Source organism: Microtus oregoni, unplaced genomic scaffold, assembly GCF_018167655.1.
Source record: "Microtus oregoni isolate MIOR12 unplaced genomic scaffold, Mior012 000080F_ref0000499, whole genome shotgun sequence".
In the NCBI taxonomy this organism is placed as follows: domain Eukaryota; kingdom Metazoa; phylum Chordata; class Mammalia; order Rodentia; family Cricetidae; genus Microtus; species Microtus oregoni.
The window spans coordinates 5,817,036-5,840,449 of record NW_024544538.1 but is presented as its reverse complement, the minus strand read 5'-3'; the positions used below and the strand labels follow the sequence as shown (position 1 = coordinate 5,840,449).

Here is a 23,414-nt window from a genome sequence, read left to right as displayed (position 1 = left end):
CTCGGAAATTTCAAACGTTCCAAAATCTGTAACTTTTTGCATATTGTCATGATGCCACAAGTGGAAAAGTCCACGTATGCTGTCATATGATAGGGCGGCTGTAAAGCAAAGCTTCAGTAAATAAAATGACCTGGAGGCTACACAGCAAACCTGCACGGTAAGCATAAATGAGCTCTGTGTGTCCACCCTCAAGATGTCTCCTTATATATAGATCCTTGCGATCGCCACCATTCTGGATAAGGGATACTCCACAGGGATCTTCTACAGTTCACAGAATTTAGGTAACAAACCCAAGAAAACCGCCTAGCTTTTTGGCGCCAGAGGTGGGATTTAAAACCAGGACTACTTGCTTTTGAAGGTAGTTTTGGCTGCTGTTTTGTTTTTGTTTTTGTTTTTTTTTTTTCTATCATAGTTTTGTGAAGAGGACTTTGAAGGCTGGGGAAAATTTGTATTGGGAGGGGATAACTGGTGAGAAGCTCTGCATCTTTTAAAGACCTCAAGGAAGACTGGCTCATCTAAAATGGGCCAGTGCACCTAGGGGTAGGATGCAGGCTAGGGGTGCTGAGGTGGGGAGGGTCTTGTTTTTAGTGTCTTGAGGGGAGTTTGCGATTTGATACAGTAATAAATCGAGGATGCTGAGAAATTCTTTATGTTGTGTGTGAGCATGTGTGCACGTCACAGAAAAAGTGTAAAGCTCAGAAGGCAGCCCCAGTTACCCTCCCTTACGTCTGCTTTGTTTTAGAGTGTTTTTTGTTGTTCAGACCTGGGCATGGCAGGCTAGCTATCCTGGGAGCTTCCAGGGATTGGCTCACTACAGGGACACTGGCACTACCGACATGTCGGCCACGCCTATCTTTAGTAGGTTCTGGAGATCTGAACACAGGCCCTCCACTCTTGCACGATAAATGTTTTGCCCACTCACTGAGCCATCTCTCCTCAGCCTGGCATGTTGAGACTGTTTGAACAAGGAAGACTGTGACAAAAGTAGTCCCAGTTATCTGGTGTGACCTACCTGGGTCCCTGAACCTATTTCTCTCTCCTTTTTTTTGAGAGTCTTGTTCAGGTGTGAGTATATTTAATAATTGTCTTTGTTATTCCTAAATTCTTAGGGAGTACCAAATGTATACAGTTGAGCAGATTCTTGCCTTAATGTATAGGCTCTAATCTATACTACTTGATTTTTGTTTTGTTTCATTTTTGATACAGGGCATTAACTTGTAGTCCAGGCTGGACTTGAACTCACGGATATCCACCTGCCTCTGCCTTCTAAGTGCTGGGATTAAGGGTGCATGTGAGCCACCATGCTCAATAGCCTATACTGCTTGAAAAAACAATTAAATCTGGGGATGGCCCACATTGAAAAGCTGCAGATCTCAGTAGAAATCAAGATCTTTAGCTTATCTTGAAATTCTAGAAGGTCTGGGTTGTTTCACCCAGAAAAGTCAGAGCTTTCCAGATTGGACTCCTGTAGCTGGGGGGAGCTGAGTGATGTCCTGTCCTGTCTCTGCATTTCATTTCTGGTAGCCCTGTAGTCCCTGGACTTCTGCCCAAGGGAAAGAAGCCCCACCTAGAAAGATTCCGATTGAAGATTATCTTCTTGCCTTACCATGTAATCAGGAAATTGTCAGCCGACCTCCCACAGCACTGTCTATGTGAAGTGAACATAATCGTAGCATGCAGGGATGATGCAGGCATCGTTGATAGAAACTGAGCATCATCCGTGGGCAGCTTCTTTTCCTCAGGCCCGGTTATATTATGATACTTTCCGCTGAATCTTTATTTTCTATTCTTTTCTTAGACTCCGGTTTTCTTTCTATTGCATACTGAATGAATATAGGATCTGGGTCAAAATGTTATATATAAAAAAAAAACAGTTCAGGGTAAAAACAGAAGAAAAACAATTAAAAATAGCATGCTAGTTTGGAGGGAGGAAAGGGAAGGGGGAACGATGTAGTTATATTATTACCTCAAAAATCAAGAAGTGTTTGAAAGAATAGCATGCTAAATTTATTCATCTCGATCTCTGAAAGATTTAAATCTTCTGTGTAGATATTTGTAGGATGTATGTGTTTGTTCATGGGTGAGAGGAGAGTACATGCATGCTGCGACATGCGTGGCCGCCAAAAGGCAACCTTGGATATCAGTCCTTAATTTCTACCTTGTTTTTAAGACAGAGTCTCATGCTGTTTCCTATTTCCTTTGTCAGCCTAGCTGCTCCTTGAGCTTCTGAGGAGTCTCTTGCCTCTATCTCCCATCTTACCAGAGCAACATCGGGGTTACAGACACATGGTACTTGTCCAGATATGCAGGAATTATGGGCATCTGAACGCACATCCTCACACTTGTGTGGTCGCTGCTTGTATACTTTACCCACTCAACTATTTTGCCAGCCCTGAAAGTACTCTATGTTCTAGAAAGGGATAAGCCATTTTGTGTTGGCACTAGACAACATTATGCCAGTCTGCCCAGGAACTGCAGGGCATTTAGCATTAGTGGCCCCTCTGCTTACCAAATAGTGAAGATGCACCTTCCTGGGACAATTGTTATGACAACTAAAATTGTTCTTTTTTTAAAAAAATTATTAGATTTTTAAAAAAATGTTTTTTAAGAGCCATGCATAGTGGTGCACCTATTACTTTTTGTTTGTTTGTTTGTTTGTTTTTTTTTTTTTTTTTTTTTTGGTTTCTCGAGACAGGGTTTTTTTTGTGTAGCAGTCCTAACTGTCCTGGAACTAGCTCTTGTAGACCACGCTGGCCTTGAACTTACAGTGATCCACCTGCATCTGCCTCCTGCGTGCTGGGATTAAAGGTGTGCGCCACCACCACTGGCAATCTAAAATTGTTCTCATGCACATATCATTCCTCTTGAAGGGAGCAATTGTGGCACATTTAAAACCTACAAAGCACATTCTAGAGTCTGACATTCATTTCTTTTTTTAAAAACTTTATTTATTTATTAAAGATTTCTGTCTCTTCCCCGCCACTGCCTCCCATTTCCCTCCCCCTCCCCCAATCAAGTCCCCCTCCCTCGTCAGCCCAAAGAGCTATCAGGGTTCCCTGCCCTGTGGGAAGTCCAAGGACCACTCACCTCCATCCAGGTCTAGTAAGGTGAGCATCCAAACTGCCTAGGCTCCCACAAAGCCAGTGCGTGCAGTAGGATCAAAAACCCATTGCCATTGTTCTTGACTACTCAGTCCTCATTGTCCGCTATGTTCAGCGAGTCCGGTTTTATCCTAGGCTTTTTCAGACCCAGGCCAGCTGGCCTTGGTGAGTTCCCGATAGAACATCCCCATTGTCTCAGTGTGTGGTCCTGAGTTCCTTGCTTGTGCTCTCTCTCCTTCTGCTCCTAATTTGGACCTTGAGATTGACATTCATTTCTTATGAACAAATGTTAATAGTATCCTTGCTGTTCTGTGGCACGAAGTGTTCTAGTCCTCTTCTGGCATTTTGTGCATCAGATTCCAGTCATCTGTCCTAATCTCTCTCTCTTTTTAGACTCAGGTCTTTGAGAGTGAACTCAATACGACTCATCACTACAGCTCCCAATGTGTCTGAGTAGGTGATTGGTAGGTACACCTCAGTTACTCTCAGTGTCCATTAGTGTTAACAGCTCTAGTCTAAAAGGGCATGCTAGCCTGCATTACCATTGCACCCTTGGCTTTGAGATACTGGTATCCGCATTCTAAATACAGAAGTAATACCTTTGAAAAGGAGCTGTCGGGCAAAGTTTCTGTTTAACTCAGCTTTAGCCTTATTGAGTTTCTCCTCTCTTCTAATTGTCCCAGGCTCTGAGGTGATATTAGGGAAGCAGACATGTGATTCTTGCTCTCACGAAACTTACAGTTGAGGGAAGGAAGGAAAGGAGATGCAAACCCAAACACATTATGATCGGGTAGCACTGATGTTGTGAGATCAGTGCTCTTTTGGTTGTCCAGGGATAGCATCTCTGAGGAGACTAGACTTTTGAGTCAAATCCTTCTCCCCCCAAAAAGGAATCGGGCATGAACAGATCTCGGTTGGGGCAAACATGTTCCATAGAAGAGACACAGTGCGAAAGCCTTAAGTGTTATAGCTAATGAATTTGTGTCCAGTAAAGATGCCAATAGAACTAAGATGGAGAATTCGGGAGGGGACAAGGAGGTGAAATGAGTAGAAGGAAGGAGGCTGAGGCCATATTTCAAAGGCGAGAAATTGAGATTTCCTTTAAAGCCACTGGAGGGTTTCGAGCAGATGTCTGACATGGTTTGGCTTAGGGTGTTTAAAGTCAGGCATGGTGGCACACACACAAGACACATTACTGTGAGCAGGAGGATTGCTGTGAGGTCAGCCTGGGTTACATTTTGAACTTTAGGCCAGTCTGGGCTACAGAGGGCATGCCTGTCTCCAAAATTATGCAAAAGTTTTGATTTTAAATCATGTCGGCTCTTATCTAGGGATGGAAGCAGAAAGGCTAGTTAGGAAGTTGCCAACATGATTTGGGTTAGGGCAACGAGGCATTAGACCTAGGAGGTAGCAGCAATGGGGAAATGGGTTTGGAACATGTGTTGGTGGTGAAGGGATTGAAGTGGAGAGGAAGGGAGGGTAACTCCCGGGTTTTCAGCCCGATCCTCTGGGTGGAGGTGCCTATACTCAGGAAAGTGCTAATTACTGGGTGGGAGGGAGCTAGTGGGAAGTGGAGGGCAGGTTTGGGGCTGGGAATTAAGAGTTCGGGTGCACTTGTTTGGCTGAGATACCAAGGAAAAATTCCACTGGAGACAATGAATAGGCAGTTGAATATGAATCTCAGGTTGGCAGAGCTTCAGCCCACATAAAATTAAATGCAAATTAAAGGTGCTTCGGGGTGCCAAAATATACTAGCCTAGGCCTCATACCTAAAATGATAATGATCCAGTGTGAGCAGGGCTGGAAAGGAATCAGGCTCAGTGATTCTGCTGATGGCCTGATTCTTTGGCTTGATGTTCCAGGAGAGCAATTTGACAATAGGTGATGTAGTTGTGTACGATTATTCCTGACCTTTGTCATAGTGTATTTTGAAGAAACAATTTAAAAAAGCTTTGTACAGAGCTTTTTATGCTAAGTGTTCATTCTTATAATAATAGTCTAGAGTAATGCTCTTTCAGGGGAATTTAAAAAAAGGAGCCAGGCATGATGACTCCGGCCTGTAATTCTAATAGTAAGAGGGCAAGGCAGGAAGATGGTGAGCTCAAAGCCGGCCTGGGCTGCACAGTTAATTCCAGGCTAACCAGGGCTACATCGGGAAACTCTCTCAGGGGAAAAGAAAAACATAGATCCCTAAATGGGAAGGGAGAGCTAACTGTTCTGGTTTCATTCTGTGACTGTGATAAGACACTATGACAGAAAGCAATTTTGGGGAGGAAGGGGCTTATTTGGCTTCCTGCCGAGTCCCAATCTATTCTTGAGAGAAGTTAAGGTAGGATCCCCAGACCGGAATCGGAAGCAGAGACCATGGAGGAGGATAGCTTGCTAGCTCACTCACAAGCCCATGCTCAGCTAGCTTTCTTCCAGAACCCAAGACCCATTGCCTAGGGGTGGTGTTGCCTGCAGTGGGCTGGACCCTCCTACCTTCATTACTAAGCAAAACAAGCCCCCACAGACATACCCCATAGGTCATTCTGATCTAGGAAACTCCTCAACTGAGGGTTTCCTCTCAGGCGACTGTAGATTATAACAAGTAGGCAGTCAAAGCTAAGCGGGGCACTAACTAAAGCCCTAGTCACCCCATATAGAATCTCTCTGTATGTAATGTTTGCATAGCAATCTCTGGAATTGTTAGTCAAGCGGGCGCAAAGCTCAGAGAGTGGCAGTGTGTGGGGGCAACAGCATAAACCTCACAAGCTGTCCGTGGTGAGCATGATAAACAGTTGGGTTACTTAAATTTGTGAATTACTTTATTCACTTTTGACTTTGTACCTGTTTCTCTCTGACAGTGTCCCCGCCTTAGGATGCCACAGCACGGTGCTCGTCATGAAGAGTTCCCATGAAGCGTGGCCTTTGTGATATTCCCTTCTTTGACACATTTCCCACAGAAGGTATTGGGTAATATATCCTATTTCATGGGACTTGGATTCAAAGAATTTCACCTTGGGGTTTTAGAAAGGTTGGGAGCCATGCGCTCAGAAACCCGAGTACACTCTGGTGTAAAGGTTGCTTTCGCCCCCTAGGTGGCGACTGATAGGCAGGAATTTTGCTGGTAATTTCAGACTGACGCTCGAAGCTGCAAAACACTGGCAGTGTCGTGATAAGCATTTCCCACAAATAATACTCAGATTATTCAAGGAGTGAAGCAGGAGCCAGGCAGATACTTAGCCACATTTCTTTCAGTCCCCTCTGGCCTCCTTTTTTTTTTTTTTTCCGTGTGAATAAGAGAAAGCAGTAAGTCTTCAGGCAGCGTCGTGGTAAATTAATCCAGGTGCAGGTGAAAAGCAGCTTGCTTGGCTGGAGGCGTTTGGGAAAAGGTGTTTCCCAATAAAGAAGGGGAAAGGACGAAAGGACTTGTCAGACAGGTCTGCTAGCTGCCTTGTGCATATAGTTTTTAACTAGCTTCCTCCTTTGCTATCGTGGGCTCACTCATAACACAGCAGGACACAGGATCATGTAAATACAGAATTTATGTTTTCTTTGCTTGCTTATTTATTTACATATTTGTTGGTTGGTTTTTGAGACACGGTGTCGTGTATCCCAGGCTGGCCTCAAATGACCTCAGAGTCCCTACATATTCAAGGAGGTCCTTGAACTTCTGGACCCTCCTGTCTCTATCTCCCGAGTGCGGATTACAGGTTTATGGCCATGATGCCTGGTATATGTGATGCTGGGAATGGGGCCCACGGCTTTGCACATCAGGAAATTAATTTGCACTGAAACAAATTAACGAGTCTGATTTTCTCCTTTTCTGGGTTCCCTCCCTTCTCCTTCACATCCCCTCCTTTGGTTTGGGTTTTTGTTCTGAGACAGAATCTTATATATCCTAGGCTGGTCTTGAACTAGAGATCCTTCTGTGTCTACCTCCAGATCACTGAGATGACAAGGCCTGTACCACCATGCCTGGCCCGTTTTCTTTGTTCAAAGATTCTAGTGCTGGGCGGTGGTGGCGCACGCCTTTAATCCCAGCACTCGGGAGGCAGAGGCAGGTGGATCTCTGTGAGTTTGAGGCCAGCCTGGTCTACAGAGCTAGTTCCAGGGCAGGAACCAAAAAAAAAGCTACGGAGAAACCCTGTCTCGAAAATCCAAAAAAAAAAAAAAAAAAGATTCTAATTCCCCACAATAAACTCTGCCTTGTAGCTGGATGTGAGTCGTGGTAGAAGAGAAACAATTCTTAGAATTTCACTGTTGCAAATCTGTCATTCCTGAATGCTACAGGTCTCAAAAATCCCCTTCTTTTTTTCCCAGAAAGTCCCATTGTCTTATATGAGTTCTTTGAAGCCACCAGAGTCTGGGAATTCCACAGAAGGACATAAATTTGCTATGATTCCAGTACTGAGTGCTGCTCAGTTTAATGATGTGATCTTGACATTGTTCAAAGATCAGAGCACATGGTCAGTCTCAGTGTTTGAAATGATGTTTAGGTTAATGATGTGTCTGGATATGGGAGCGTCTTGACTAAAGAGCTGTGGGATATTTGTATTTGATCAAGGTTTTCTGGGGATTTTGTATTTGCCAGAAGAGTGGAGATGGAGTTAGGCTGCCTTGACCCAAATAAATGTTGGGTATCCTGCTGATTTCCATAATGCGTTTGTAGAATTTTGCATGTCTTAGATGCTTTCAAAATGACATCCTTAAGGTTCAAATGCCTGAAGAATAAAGGGAACAAAGAACTACTTTGAGAGAGAATTTGAGTTGTGTACATTGTCCCTTTTTTTCCCTGCTGCTACTTTTTGCATGTCCTTTATTCAAATGGCCTTGCTGATATTCTGACTGCAAATGACGGAGAATGGGGAAAAAAAAAACAAGGAGTGGCTTTTGACGTATATTTTTCCTATGACACAAATGCTTTCAATCAAAGCCAATTTCACTAAAAATTATATATAAATATATATTTATACATGAAATTATATATATAATTTATACATATATAATTATAATATGTATATATGTATATATCCAATGAAGTATCAGATAAATTGCTCTAGTCTGTCCTGAAATGAAAGTGCTGGAGGGGCTTTGGATGCTGACTCCAGAATTTGTGGAGTTGGCCTTGTGCTGTGAGCATCTCTAGTCTTGTACGCTCATCCCTAAACTCACAGTCGGCTGTTACCTAGCCAGCTTTGCTACTATAAAGAAGCAGGGAAGAGCAGATGGTGGAGGATCAGATGGCTTGATGAGTCGAGAAAGCAGTCGTGTTTCCTGGGACTCTCCCAGAAATGTTCTGTTTTTGGAAGCATGCGTGTGAAATATTCTAATAAAGCTCTGGATGCAAGATAATACTGGTAAAACTGGGCGGTGGTGGCACATGCCTTTAATGCCAGCACTCAGGAGGCAGAGGCAGGCGCATCTCTGTGATTTATGAGGCCAGCCTGGTCTACAGAGCGAGTTCCAGGATAGCCAAGGACACACAGAGAAACCCTGTCTTGAAAAGCCAAAAACAGGGGGCTGGATAGATGTCTCAGTGGTTAAGAGCATTGCCTGCTCTTCCAAAGGTCCTGAGTTCAATTCCCGGCAACCACATGGTGGCTCACAACCATCTGTAATGGGGTCTGGTGCCCTCTTCTGGCCTGCAGGCATACACATGGACAGAATATTGTATACATAATAAATAAATATTTTTTGAAAAAAGCCCAGACAAACAAATAACAACAAAAAGATACTGGTGTAAGCATTGTTGCACAGCTGGAACGTTTTTATTTTAATAAATGAAGTCACTACATTTTAATTAGCTCACAGTTTCTGCCCCGACTTTGCTCAATGATGGATCGTGACCTGGAAGTGGAAGCTGGAAGGAGAGCCGTTCCTCCACAAGTTGGTTTTAGTTTTTGGTCAGTGTTTCACGACAGCAAGAGAAATACAAGCTAGACCATATGTTGCCACCAGGAGTGGTGTTGCAGCTATTACGGACCTGACCGTACGGCTTTTTTTATGCCTTTTGACTATTTTGTTGGAGGATTGCGGAGGATTTTGGCACTTTAAACTGAAAAAACAAAAAACCATTGAGTGCTCAGAGCTTAATGGACTTGGTCTAGTGGGAGCTCGGAAGATAAGGCCACGAGAGACGTTTAGACAATGGAGGCTTGCATTGTGAGGTTTCAGAAGGAGGCAAAGACTATTGAGGCCATTTGTGTGATATTTTGGATAAAGAATCTGGGATTGCTGGTCGGCTGAGGCTGAGGAATCAGTTGTGATTAACAAGAGACCGGCATCACTAAGGTGAAACCTGTTGCACAGAGACAATGGACGCTAGTCAGCTGGGGTTGAGACTCAGTCATGATTAATACGAGATCAGCGTAACTGACGTGCAGTCTTCTGGCAAGTATTTTCTCACAGTCAGAACACAAAAGCTGTGATTCAGGGGATCCAAGTTGGCATCGCAGGGTGACAGCTGAACTTGTCAGAGTGCAAGAGTCGCCTGTATGGTACTGGTTTGAAGGCATGAATGGGGCCTGTCGAGCAGCTGAGGCTCGGTGCCTTCTGGCAGGTTTGGAGTTACTCCAGGAAGGCTCTGAGAGGCGGCTGGTGAAGGTTAAGCCGCAGATGCAGGGGAGACCCCAGAATGTTAACGATTCCAGGGTTCTGGACAGGCTACCAAGGGCAGTAGAAAGTGTGAAGTGGAACCTGGCTAAGCCTACCGGACAAGGTGTGCGTTCTACAGAGAGCAGAGATTAAGAGGGTTTTGACCCAAGCCCTTTGAAGCTCAGGAGATCGTAAGTGAGTTTCAGATGTCAGACTTTGAACTCTGCTGTGGATTTTGGTCTTGCTTAAGTATGATTGCTCCTATGCTCTGGTTCTTCCTTTTCAGAATAAGTTGTCAAACTTGTTTTTGATTTTATAAGAGCCCACTGAAAAGTGACCTTGAATTTTTAAAGCATTGAAAACTTTAGAGACTAGAGGATTTTTTAAAGTTCTACGGTGTTTTCTGTTATGATATTAACATGAGATCTTGGAGACAAGAAAGAAAATGTTATGATGTAACAGGGATGTGTTCATGTGCCAAGTTGATAAGGACTAGAGTGTCCTGGGTAATTATGATTGCCAAATCAACCCCAACCTAGAGTCACCCAGGAAGACGGAACAGCCATTAAGGAATTGGCTTGATCAGACTGGCTGTGGACATGTATTTGGGGCATTGTCTTGATGAATGTAGGAGGGCCCGGCCATCTGTGCACCATCCCAATCCCCAGGCAGGTAGTCCTGAGCTTTGTAGAAAAACAAAACTCCTGGCTGGGTGTGAGCAATGAGCAAACCAGTGAGCAGCATTATTCCGTGGTTTCTGCTTGAGTTTCTCCTACAGTTTCGGCCCCGACTTAACTCAGTGATGGACTATGACGTGGAAGTGAGGCCCAAACAAACTCTTCCCACCTGGTCATCGTATCTTATCCTAACAGAAAAACACATTAGAACCATGAGAATAGTTTAATTTTTTTTAAAAAAATTTCAACCTTTGAGAATTCATGGAGATGCTAATCATGACATTGTGTGCGTGAGGATGTGGTTTATACTAGACTGTTAAACCTCTTATGAGTAACTGGTCTATGAGTATCTACAGCGACTGAGGAAACGGATGAGAAAGAGTTCATTAATTCTACTGTTACTGTCAATTGAAGTAAGGCTTCTTTTCTGTTCAAAAAATTTGTTTTTAAATTTCATTTTTATGTCTTAAAAAAAACAAATCATCAAATTCACCCCATTCCTTCCCCCACCAATACTCCTTCCCAACTGAGTCTGCTTAGAGCTGTCAGTATGTGCGTGGACCATCTACTGGAGCATGCGTAGCCTCTCAGGGGCCACACCCCTTAAGGAAATGGACTCGCCATCTCCCAGCAGCTCTCAGTTGCTTTTAGCTCCTCAGCTAAGGGAGCTAACGATGGCTTACTGACTGCCTGCCTCTGCACTCCAAAGTGGGATTTTTGTCTGGCTTGATCTTATGCAGATTTTGTGTGTGTTGTCACAGTGGCTGTGACTTCATGTATGCAATAGAGCTGTCATGTTCAGAACATAATTTCATTGCAGATAGCCATGATGTCTAGCTCTTACAATCTCTCCACTCCTTTTCTATGATGGTCTCTGAGTCGTGGGAGAAGAGGGCATAATACAGATATACCCTTTAGAGCTGAGCACACCATTCTCTTCCCTGCATGTCAACTACTTGTAGGTCTCTGCAGTAATGCCCATCTACTGCAATAAGAAGCTTCTCTGCTGAAGGCTGAGAAGTGAATTCATCTATGGGCATAAAGATAAGAACTTAGGAGGCAGTTTATTGTTATTGACTTAGCAACAGTAGTAAGTTCTCCCCCAGCTACAGTTTCTTGCCCCAGTTAACAGTACCAAGCATGGATTTAATCTTACTGAGCCGACTTAAATGCAATTGGGAAGTGGTGGGTTAATCCTATAATATTCAAAATCACAAGCTTCTTTAAACAGAAAACTGGAACGCAAACTTTCCTTTTGGAGTCAGTTTTAAGTATTATAAAGTTTTAAGTATTGTAAGTAGCCTAAAACTTGATTAAAGACATTCCACTTGTTTTGGTATCTGTTTTTGATTAATATATAACCAACTCTCTGTGTACATATATATGTGTGTGTATTTATAATGCTTAGATATGTGTATTTGATTTAAACAGGGTTAAAAATAAAGAACATTAAGATGGACGCTTGCTGACATTTGATCTCAGCACTCAGGAGGCAAACACAGGCAGATCTCTGAGTTCAAGGCCAGCCTAGTCTACAGGGTGAGTTCTAGGATAGCCAGGGCTGCACAGAGAAACCCTGTCCACACACACACACACACACACACACACACACACACACACACACACACAACTAGAGATCATTAAAAAGACAGAGTATGTGGGGAGAAAATTAAAAATATTTTTAGACCAGTTTTCAAGAACCAAGTAGGATTCTCTAACAGATTTGATTAAATAAGGGTTAGCACATTGGCCTCAGAACTGAGAAAGTACTCTGATTTAGAGAAAAGCACCTGCTAGCGTCTTAATATAAAAGTATTTTAAAAGAAATATCTATTTTTGTTATTTTACAAATTAAATAGGTTGTGGACTAAATGCTTTGCAGGTAGATGAATGATTGCCAAAGACAGAAGGAGGGTTACTAAAAGGCACGAGAAAAAAATTGTGAAAATAATGGTTGTTTCCACTATCTTGATCATGGTGATAGTTTTTCTGCAGGTGTGTATACATGTGTCAAAACTTATTAAAATGTGCACTGTTGACGTTTGTTCAGTTTATGTTAAAAATGGGTTGTTACAGATCAATCATGTCTCAATGAAGCAGTCTTTATGTGTTCGTGGTACTGGGGATGGAACCCAGGGCTGCCTGCAGGCCAGGCAAGCTTTGTCCCACTGTGCCACATTCCTAGCCCAAAGCAATAAAGCAGTTTTCAAAAAATGACCTCTGAAACCTATGATAAGCTAGCACCACAGTTGCTGAGCGATCCTTTTTTGATTCGAATCCTACCCTAATCTCCTGGGCTTCATTCATGACTCATATAACCTTCGGTGATGGAGTCAGATGCTAGTAACAGCACAATAGAGGACTGCATCGGTATGGGAGGGGACTTTATTGTATTAATTTCTTGGGGCCCTTTCCTAGGCAGAATATCTTTTCAGGCTTTCTGTATGTGTATGTTTGTTGGCATACTTACCTTTTTGCATTATTTTATGTTTATTATATTGCTTTTATGAGAATCCCATGAGTTATTCTGCAGCATTTTTTCCTCTAAAAGCTATCACTGGTACTCCATCTTACCAGCAAGTATTCCTCTCTCCCTTCTTTCTCCCTTACTTCTTTTTTATTCCATCTGCCCCTTGTTCTCTTCCCCTCCCTCTTTATTCTTACTTATTTTTAATTAAAAATTCTTCCCTGCAATATATTTTGATTTTGTTTGCCCTCCCCTAACTCCTCCAAGATCCTCCCCTTGTCCCTGCAACCCAGCTTTTTGATCTCTCTCTGTGTGTGTGTTCTTCTGTGTCTCTTTCTGTCTCTCTGCCTCTGTTTCTCTTTGTGTGTCTCTGCCTCTTTCTCCCTCTCTTTTTCCCCCGTCCCTTAAGGAACAGGTGCCACACTGGACTTGATTGTTTGCAGCTGTGTGCCAGGTGCTACACTAATTGCCCAAGGCGTTGCTATAGCACTGCAACTATGATATATGCAAATATCTGACTGCAATTGAAAATTAGCCCTCTCATTCTGGAAAGTAGTTTAAGATAAAATGTCCACGTGCATTTTATTTTAGTATCGAAAGAACTATATATCTAAACTAACTGGAGAAGGTATAGGAACAGCTGTTTTTGTTATAGCTGTCACAGGAAAATTGGAATTTGAGAATCTGAGTTGTGACAGTTTGAAAGGGGGCCATTTAAAAGTTAAAAATTTTAATTGTCACATAGTTTTAATACTCAAAACTAATTATATATATTCACGGGACATACATTGACATTGCAGTATATGTATGCAATGCATAGTGATCACATCAGAGTATTGATGATATCTCCACCTCCTCAACATGCATCGTGTCTTTGGGTGGATAATTTTTAAAGCCTGACCTACTGGGTATTTTGAAATACACAATTATTTTTCTGATCTCCAGTTACCCTCCTGTTTTGTCGGAGAGTAGCAATTGCCTTGGCTAGCCAACTGTTCTGTATGCACACTAACCGGACTCTCCAGTCCCTTTTCCTCCATTCTTCTTACCTTGTACTAACTACTATCCTCCTCTCAATTTCTATGAAAGCCAAGTATTTAGCTTCCTTGTGTAAGGCACTGTAATATTTGCCACTGCATTCCTGGCTTAGTTAGCAAAATATTTCCTAGCTCTAGGATGTTGTGGAAATGACAGGATTTCGTTCTTTTTAGGGGTTGGTAATATTCCATTGTGCTGCTAATACTACATTTTCTTTATCCATCCACTCAAGTTGCTTCCATACCTTGACTATTGTGAATAAGACTGCAGTAAGCATGGGGGCATTGATGCATTTTTTTTTTTACATACTGACTTCATTTCCTTTGGACATATGCCCAGTTAGGAGGCTTCTGGGTCACATTCTAGTTCTGGTTCTGTTTCTGGTGTTTTGAGGAGCTTCCATGCTGTTTTGCCTAAGCCAGTACCCGGAAGTACTTTCCCCTATGATTTTCCAAGTAGTTTCATGCCTTACATGTAAGTCTTTGGTCTATTTAAAGTTGAGTTTTGTATGTGGTTTAGTTTCATATATAATAGATAAGGTACAGAGAAACCCTGTCTCGAAAAACCAAAAAAAAAAATAGATAAGGTAATGTTAATATATCATACAATGTGTGTGTGTGTAGTTCTCCAAGGATCATTTATTGGAGATACTTCGCCAAATGTATATTCTTGGTGCCTTTTAAAGAAATTAGTTATTTCTGGGTTCTTTATTCCATCGTGTTGGTCAAGCTGTCTGATTTCATGCTAGCACTGTGATGTTTTGGCCACAGCAGTTTCACATGGCATCTTTTGAAGTCAGATATTATTATGCCCCCAGCTTTGTTGTGTTAGCTTTTGCTCGGAATTACTTTGGCAGTCCAGGCTTTTTTGCAGTCCATGTAAGTTCTTTTAAGAGTGTTTTCTTTTGTTTCTGTGATGATGTCTCTAGTATTTTGAATGATGTTGCATTGAATTGATAGATTACATTGAATAGTATATGTCACAGTATGGATTCTTCCATCCCAGGATCATGAGGCATCATTCCAGGCTGCTGTTGTCTGCCCCCGTGTCTTCTGTCCCCACCCACTGTGTGTGTGTTTCAATTTCTTTTTATCAGTGCTTTATAGATTTTGTTGTAGGGTTCTTTAACCTCTGTGGTCAAATGGATTTCTAGGTATCTCTACAGGCATTCCAAATGGCATCATCCTCTTGATTTCTTTTTCGTTGTATAGAAATGTAAGCTAGATGGATTGTTACACATCTTCAATCCCAGAACTCAGGAGGCAGGGGCAGGTGGATTTCGCTGAGGTCAAGGAATTCAAGGCCAGTCTGGTCCGCATACTGAGTTCTAGGCCAGTCTGACCTACATAGTGAGCCCTTATCTCAAAAATTCTAAAGAAAAAAGATTTATTTATTTATTTTTATTTTATGTGTGCAAATGTTTTGCATGCATGTCTGTCTGGGCACCATGTGCATGACTGGTGTCTATGGAGACCAGAAAATGCGCAGGAACCCCTGTTTCTGGAGTTGCAGATGGTTGTGAGCTTCCATGTCGAGTGCTGAGAACCAAACTCCTGGTCCTCTACAAGAGCAGCCAGTGTGCTGAATTGCTGAGCCATCTCTCCAGCCCCCAGTACTAACTTTTGTATACGATTTTGTATTTTGTAACTTGTATATCAGTTCTAACATATTTTTGGTAGAGTCTTGTAGAATCTTTAGGCGTTTCTTTTTTTTTTTTTTTTTTTTTTTTTTTTTTGGTTTTTCGAGACAGGGTTTCTCTGTGGCTTTGGAGCCTGTCCTGGAACTCGCTCTGTAGACCAGGCTGGTCTCGAACTCACAGAGATCCGCCTGCCTCTGCCTCCCGAGTGCTGGGATTAAAGGCGTCTTTAGGCGTTTCTATGTGTAAAGTAGTGTTATCTGTAAATGGGAGATTTGACTTCCTCCTTTCCTACTGGATATTTATCTCTTTCTCTTGATTAAATTGTTTTAACTGAGAGTTTTAGAGGCCATATAAGAAATGATCGCCAGCCGGGCGGTGGTGGCGCACGCCTTTAATCCCAGCACTTGGGAGGCAGAGGCACGCGGATCTCTGTGAGTTCGAGACCAGCCTGGTCTACAGAGCTAGTTCCAGGACAGGAACCAAAACCACAGAGAAACCCTGTCTCGAAAAACCAAAAAAAAGGAAAAGAAGTGATCGGAGTGGGAGCTCACGGACTCTGGGGCTGACAGCTGGGAATCCTGCATGGAACCAAACTAAGCCCTCTGAATGTGGGTGGCAGTTATGTGGCTTGATCTGTTGAGGGACCCCTGGCAGTGGAACCAGGACATACCCTGGGTACATGAGCTGACTTTTGGAGCCTATTCCCTATGGTAGGATACTTTGCTTAGCCTTAATACAGAGGGGAGAGGCTTAGTCCTGCTTCAACTTGGTGTACCAGACTCCCCGGGAGGCCTCACTTCCTCTGAGGAGTGGATGGGGGATGGGATAGGGAAAGGTGGGAAATGGGATTAGGGGAGGGAGGGGGAACTGGGGCTAATATGTAAAATTTTAAAAATTTTAAATAAAAAAAAGTGATTGGCAGAGCTGGAGAAATGATTCCAATGAAGAGGATTGGCTGCACATAAAGTAATAAAATACAATTTAAAATATTCCTTGTCAATAGCTCTTCTTGGGAAGCTTCGGTTCTACTTCATAGTCATTCATTTCTTCCCAAAGCATTCTGGATTCGATTAAATCATGTTACTGATTTCTGAATATCGAAGTCAGGGGCTGGGATGTAGTTCAGTGGTAGAGTACTAGTCTAGCATATGTAAGGAACTGGGTTAATTTCCCAGCACCCCAGAAATGATCTCTACTAAAAGAATTTAGAAATTAATTTCCTTTAATGCTATTTAGAAAAATATAACCTAGACTTTGAAATTAATCTACGAGAGTCACTCTGTAAAATTCTTTTTGTCATCAGTATAATTTTGGGAGAGATGTCTGTTAAGGTATTTTGTCTATTTTTCTGTTGGTGTTGAGATCAAACTTAGGGCCATAAACATGGTAGGAAAATGCTCTATCTCTCAGCTACATCCCCAAACCTGTTCGGCTGGCCCATTTAAAATTTTTTGTTATTATATATATACATGTATGGGGATACCTATACAGGAGTCCAGTTGCCTGTGGAGGCCAGAGAGGGTGTCATATCCCCTGGAGTTGGAGTTACAGGCCATTTGTAGCCAACTGAACTGGGTGCTGGAAACCAAACCTGGGTCCTCTGCAAGAGCAGTGTGTACTCTTAACATCTGAACCCTCTTTCCAGCCCATTTTGGCACATACTTACAGTGTTTGAATGTCTGGTGTTCCAGCACTATTCATTGAAAAGATTAGTTCTTCCTATATCCATAGACCTTGTCAATTTATTTCTGAGTTTTCTGTCCTGTTCCCTAAATATATTTATCTTTCGTTTGAGTGCCATTTTATCCTAATGGCTGTGGCATTATATAACTTTTGAAGTAAGTTATAGTAGGTCATTGCCCTACTATTCTTCAATACTGAGTTAGTTATTTTAGGTTCTTGTACTTCCATATAAACTTTAGAAATTTATTGAAATTTTTGAGGTAGGGTCTCGTTATGCAGCTCTAGCTGGCCTAGAACTCTTTGTGTGAGCCAGGCTGTCATTGAACTCACAGAGATCTGTCTGCCTTTGCCTCTAAGTGCTAGGATTAGCACACTACCATGTGCTGGCCTTAGAATTCATATTTAATCTAGAAAATAACTTGTTGAGCTTTCTATTGGGATTATGTTTAATATACAGATCTAGTTGGACACCCATGTTGTTTTGTTGTTGTTGCTGTTGTTTGTTTTTCTGAGACAGGGTTTCTCTGTGGCTTTGGAGCCTGGCCGTGGAACTAACTCTGTAGACCAGGCTGGCCTCGAACTCACAGTTATCCGCCTGCCTCTGCCTCTCCAGTGTGTGCCACCATTGCCCTATAGATCTAGTTGGAAAGAACAGGCATATTGAGCCTTCTTACTGGCTTACTGGACATTCTTAGTTCTTAGTTCTTTTTCATCCGACATTTGTAGTTTCTTTTGTAAGATCTTATGCATATTTTTGTTAGATTGCTACCTATGAATTTCCAGGATTTGATGCTAACGTAAAGACATCATGGCTTTTGTTGTTGCCGTTGTTGGGGGAAGGGGGTAGGTAGTTAAGACAGGGTCTCATTCTGTAGTTCAGGCTGATCTGGAATTATCTAGGTCAAGGTGGTGCCTCTGTTTGCTGAGTACTGGGGTTGCAGTTGTGAGCCACCATACTTGGATTGGCATCATGTTTTACATCTCGAATTCAGCCTGTTTGTTGCTGCCCTATAGGCATGCTTATTGCCTGTTTTGGTTAACCTTCCATCCTCCAGCCCTACTGTAATGGCTTATTAGATTCAAGGGCTATAAGATACTATTTCAATTCTACTCATAGTCTATTTCCCTCTGTCAGTTGGCTATAAGTCTAAGAATACTAACACCGTTTCACAGTCCAAATCTGTTTCACTCCATCTATATTAAATTTCTCTCTTTTGTCCTCTAAGGTGGTGTGAGGACACCATGACAGTCACAGTGGTTTATGATAACTCTGAGGCAACAGAGCTCTGTGCTGCTCAGCACCTCTACCTCAAGCCTATAGCAAAATTAATGATCAACGTATTGCTCCCAGAATGTATAGAATCCGTGAGGCCCTTCTCTAATTGGGAAGTTCTTGACCAACTGAAAAGTTTGATTTGCCCTGACCAGTTCACCACAGTGCGACTCTCCAAGAGTACAAAAGACTTCATCCGATTTGAGGGTGAGGCTGAAACCCGAAGTTTGGTTCAGATCCTGAAAGCCAAGTTACATGGGAAGATCATCAAGCTAAATGGTTTGAAAACGGACTTGAAAGTAGTGGCTACAGATGCCCAGGGAGAGTGGGAACACTTCCCCAAAGAGAAAGAGGCCTCGGTGACTGCGGGAGCTGAAGAACAAGAGCATGCCAAGAGTCCAGATTCCATCTATTTTGAAGGCTTGCCCTGTAAGTGGTTCGCACCTAAGGGCTCCAGTGGAGAGAAGCCCTGTGAAGAGATCCTTCGCGTAGTCTTTGAGAGTTTTGGGAAGATCAAGAATGTGGATATCCCCATGCTCGACCCCTATAGAGAAGTCATGACAGGTGGGAGCTTTGGGGGTTTTAACTTTGGCTTGCAAACATTTGAGGCCTTTATCCAGTACCAGGAGTCAACTGACTTTATAAAAGCCATGGAATCCCTTCGAGGCATGAAGCTCATGCTTAAAGGAGACGACGGCAAGGCTCTGGCATGCAACATTAAGGTAAGAAGGATCCAGACCTCAGTTTCCATTGTTCAAGTGATCCTGAGCCTGAGCTGGGAAGAAGCATCTAAGTTACATGTCTTTAGATTCCACTAGGGTCTGAACAATCATTGCTGCACAGATGCATGCTCTCATTTATACATGTCTGTTTAGGAAGAAAACCAATCTTAATGTGAAGACCCAACTTGTGAAAGCAGGTAGCTCACCTGCTGGGGTTTTACAGTGATGGTTCTTATCACCTGGGTCTCTGCTCAAGCTTTGGGAGGGCAGTAAAAGATTGGTCGTGCCTCCCTCAGAACTGTTGCATATGAGTATTGTACTTGACCATTTGCTGTGAGAGGGAGTCCTGAAGTCTGAAAGCGCAAGGAGAGCGGTTCTCTCCCTCATTCCATTGAATCAAACTCCTGAAGGTCTGTGTGCTTTGCTTTGAAAACCAGCCTGTGTGTCTAGGCATGTCACTTCATTGATGTCTGGAATTGCTTTGGTCATCTTCCTATTTTATTTGCATTCATCAAGAATTATTTCAAGGCCTGAAAACATTTTGACCTATCAAAATGGAACTGCTATAATTTTTTATAATATATAAGCACGACATAAAAGCTTTAAAATATGCACAATTAGCTAACACCTAAATAATATACTATTTTTTTAGAAAGCAATGACTATTTAGCAAAATATAATGTGCCAAAAATATAAAAGCTGGAGCTGGAGAGCTGCCTCCCCATAATTAAAAGCACTGGATGCTCTTGCAGAGGATCCAGGACCCAGGTTTGGTCCCCAGGACCCACATGGTGGTTCACAAGCGTCTGTAATATAGTTCCAGGGGATCTGAAGCTCTCTTCTGGCCTCTATGATTACCAGGAATACAGGTGGTGCACAGAAATAGAGCAAGCAAAATAGTCACGCACATAAAATAACAAGTGTGACACCCTAAATGACAACATCGTTAGGAACAAACATAAAGCTGCTTTATCCATTCTGGGTTGACTTTTCAATTGTCACACAAAGCCACTAATAACCGAGCCTTCTTTTAGATAAGGGATTTATAGCACTAAACACTTTATTTTCAGCTAGATATGGAAGCCTGTGGCTTTTATCTCAGCACTTATGATATGGAAATAGAGGATCAGGAATTCAAAGGCAGCTTGGAGTCTGTGAGACTCAAGTCTCCAAGAAAACAGTAGCTGGTGCTGGGGATAGGAGTGGGCTGCTGGATGCTTACCTAGCATTCACAAGCCCTAGGTTCCGTGGAGAAATTTGGGTTCATTGCTAAACTTTTTGATGTGTGAACTTATGATAATGTAGTTTATTGCTTTTTCCACTTCTTTTGTATTTAAAATATGTAGATACAAAACCAAACATGTACTATATATATATATATATATATATATCCATAGTCAAAGTTTATTTTGTGTTTATGTATATATTATGTATATAAATGCACCAAGATTTCTCCATGACTTCATTCTTGTTCTCTGAGTTGTAATGTTCTTCTACAGATTTTATAAATGCTTACTTTCATCAATAATTATATTTTATTTGTGCATCTTAGAAGTGATTTATAATGTGGTATTTTTTAAAATTACCTTCTATATACTTCACTCTCTACCCTTCCATCTGTTGCTGAAATGAACTAGAATATAGGGAACTATCTGATGTGGCTCCTAAATATCCCAGGATTTCTGCCTATTTGTATAGCCAAAGAACCCAATTGGCTAAATGTTAATAGTTAGTAGGAGCAAAAACACAAGGTATTTTATAGCTCAACTTTATATCTCAAGCTGCAGAAAACTATCTAGTCTAGTATTAATTTATATTGGGAATATACAACTAGGATAGTTTAGGGATGCTGGAACATATAATCATATTAAAATAACTTTCTAATTGTTTCAGGGTTTAATTGGTTATTAATATTTCAAGGGGAGAAAGAACTAATTTGCATTAATGAACTGGCACACATAAATGGATGGCTGTTTTCGCTTATGCATTTATTTAATTTGTTTTGGGACGAGCAGGCCTGAAATTCACACTGGTACAGCTCAAGTCTAGCTTCAAGCTTGCAGCCCTCCTGCTGCAGTCTCCTGAATGCGGAGCTTTCAAGCACGCATCACCACACCTGGCCTGTGTGCTCACTTAAATCCTACAGACCCACAGAGTGCAGTGCAGGCCCACACTTAGTCACGATTCATACTGTGATAGAACAGAACAGTATAGACGTATTCTCTTCAATGTACAATTGCAGGCTATTCCTAATGGGAAAAACTGACAATCTTTTCAAACTAGAAAGAACCAAAGAGAAGAGCGGTATTGAAGGAAAAGAATATCTACCGTTTTGAAAAGGAGAAAGATGTATTACAAAATACAAAACAAGATCTGCAGAACAGAAAGACACCTGCCTTTGGCAAACAAACAAAACCCTCTGAGACAGGGAATCTAGGCCACTTGGAATTGAGGACGCACCACCCAGACACGGAGACAGTACAGTGAACTGCCCTCGCAAGAGAAATCACTAAAACAAAACCCACAAAAGTCCTCTTGCCTGTAGTTATGTACCAATGCACAAGATAGCAAAACTTCCAGTCTTGGTTTTCCTTCTTAGGCTTAGAGTGAATTATCAAGCACCTGTTGATGTATTTACTTTCCCAGCTCCCTCGGTTTCGCAGCGTATGCTATACAAGTACATCCATCCTGGTATTTCACCGTCATAATTTTGGTTCTTGTCTCAAATCATTGACTCGCTTTTTGTAAACATCATCTTTTTTTTCATTTTAATGCACTTACTGTATTTCTAGTGATTCATTTTAATCAACTTACTGCATTAAAAGCTTCTTAATTTGAAATGAGATTTTTGTACTGTAGTAGGATGCGTTAGACCAAGCAACTGAAGCCCAGTAGAGTAACTACATCCTATTGTTTAATTTGCAGCTAGAGGAAAATGCTTGCCTTTAAAAATACTATCAAGATGAGCCTACATAGTTTATCAACAGCGAAATACTAGGAAGCAGTGCATGAAGAAATAAGGTCATTTTTCATTCATGGCCATTCATGATTTTATTTTTAGAAACCTGGAAGAAATGTTCATCTTTGAGTTGTAAATATTCTGGTAAATCTAGTCATTTAGTTGTTTCTTCAATCTCAAAGTTCTTTTCTGGGCTGAGGTAGGCAACAGTGGATTGCCTCCTAAAAGTCCTCTTTGAAGGGATGCCCAATATGTGTTTCTAATGGACTTTGTCACGTTCTTGCGCTATGGGTTCCAGTTTTGTATTCACAACCATCTTATGGGCATTTCCACTTCCCACATCAGAGAAACAATAATAAGTGTCAGTCTACCAGATAAACTGGAAATTGGTTCTGGAAAAATTAGCTGTGGCAACATCCAGCTGCTTGGAGCTGCAGCAGAAGCCTGGCAGCACTTGGCCTAGGCAGAAGTATAGCGTCTTTTAGGCATTCAGCAGGTTTCCAGCGGGTTTATTGTGAACCATTCGCTGGGAGCAAGGACTGTGGCCTGATCCATACATCCCATGGAAGCAATAAACTCAAACAAGAACTCTGCATTTCCAGGTTGGTTGTATACTAGCCGGATTGCACCAGTAGCACAGGCATGAGCCCATGCTGACCCGAATAGCTATCCGTAAGAGGCCCGTCGATTATCACCCTGAAGTCCTAACCCAGCAATGGAAAAGACGCAGCTAGATTCTTCTCGAAACCAGTCTTTGGCATGAATTTGCACTTTCAGTTTCTAGTGCCTGTGTGTATGTCATTTGTATGTGTGTGTGTGTGTGTGTGTAGTCGCTTGTGTTAGGAGGAATCATGGCTATGAATATATTGTTTTCATGTATATTTGTTTATTTTTTGCAATAGTGGGCATACAACCCAGGATTTTGCTAAGGCGAAGCAAGTACTCTATCACTGGGCTACATCTCCAGTCCCTTTGTGTGCGTTACAATGACTAGCTCTCCTTCTCTCTCTCTCTCTCTCTCTCTCTCTCTCTCTCTCTCTCTCTCTCTCTCTCTTTTTTATTATTTGTGGTGGACATCAAACTAGAGGCCTCCTAAATATTGATGAGCTAACACAGCATCTGCTTCTGTGCTAGTCTATAAGCATATCTATATATCCCACTCATTATATTTCAAGCTATGAAATATAGGTTGATAATCTGATCTCATTAGGTTAGTTTTCTTGTCTCTTTCCTGCCTACCCCATTCCTTGCCATGCTCATTTTTATTTCTACTGAC

General features: G+C 42.0%; 1 protein-coding gene and 1 pseudogene across 2 annotated transcripts in view; one reads left to right on the top strand and one right to left on the bottom strand.

The window, feature by feature from the left end:
- Positions 1 to 23,414, top strand: part of LOC121441646 (A-kinase anchor protein 17B-like) — a 36,623-nt gene that overhangs the window by 2,797 nt on the left and 10,412 nt on the right. For both annotated transcript variants that reach the window (XM_041642856.1, XM_041642855.1), the window contains exons 2-3: positions 5,948 to 6,049; positions 18,411 to 19,179. In XM_041642856.1, coding sequence (XP_041498790.1) covers positions 18,427 to 19,179 — 753 coding nt within the window. In that variant the 5' untranslated portion in view covers positions 5,948 to 6,049; positions 18,411 to 18,426. The remainder of the gene's footprint in view (positions 1 to 5,947; positions 6,050 to 18,410; positions 19,180 to 23,414) is intronic.
- LOC121441634 lies at positions 22,209 to 23,392 on the bottom strand (annotated as a pseudogene).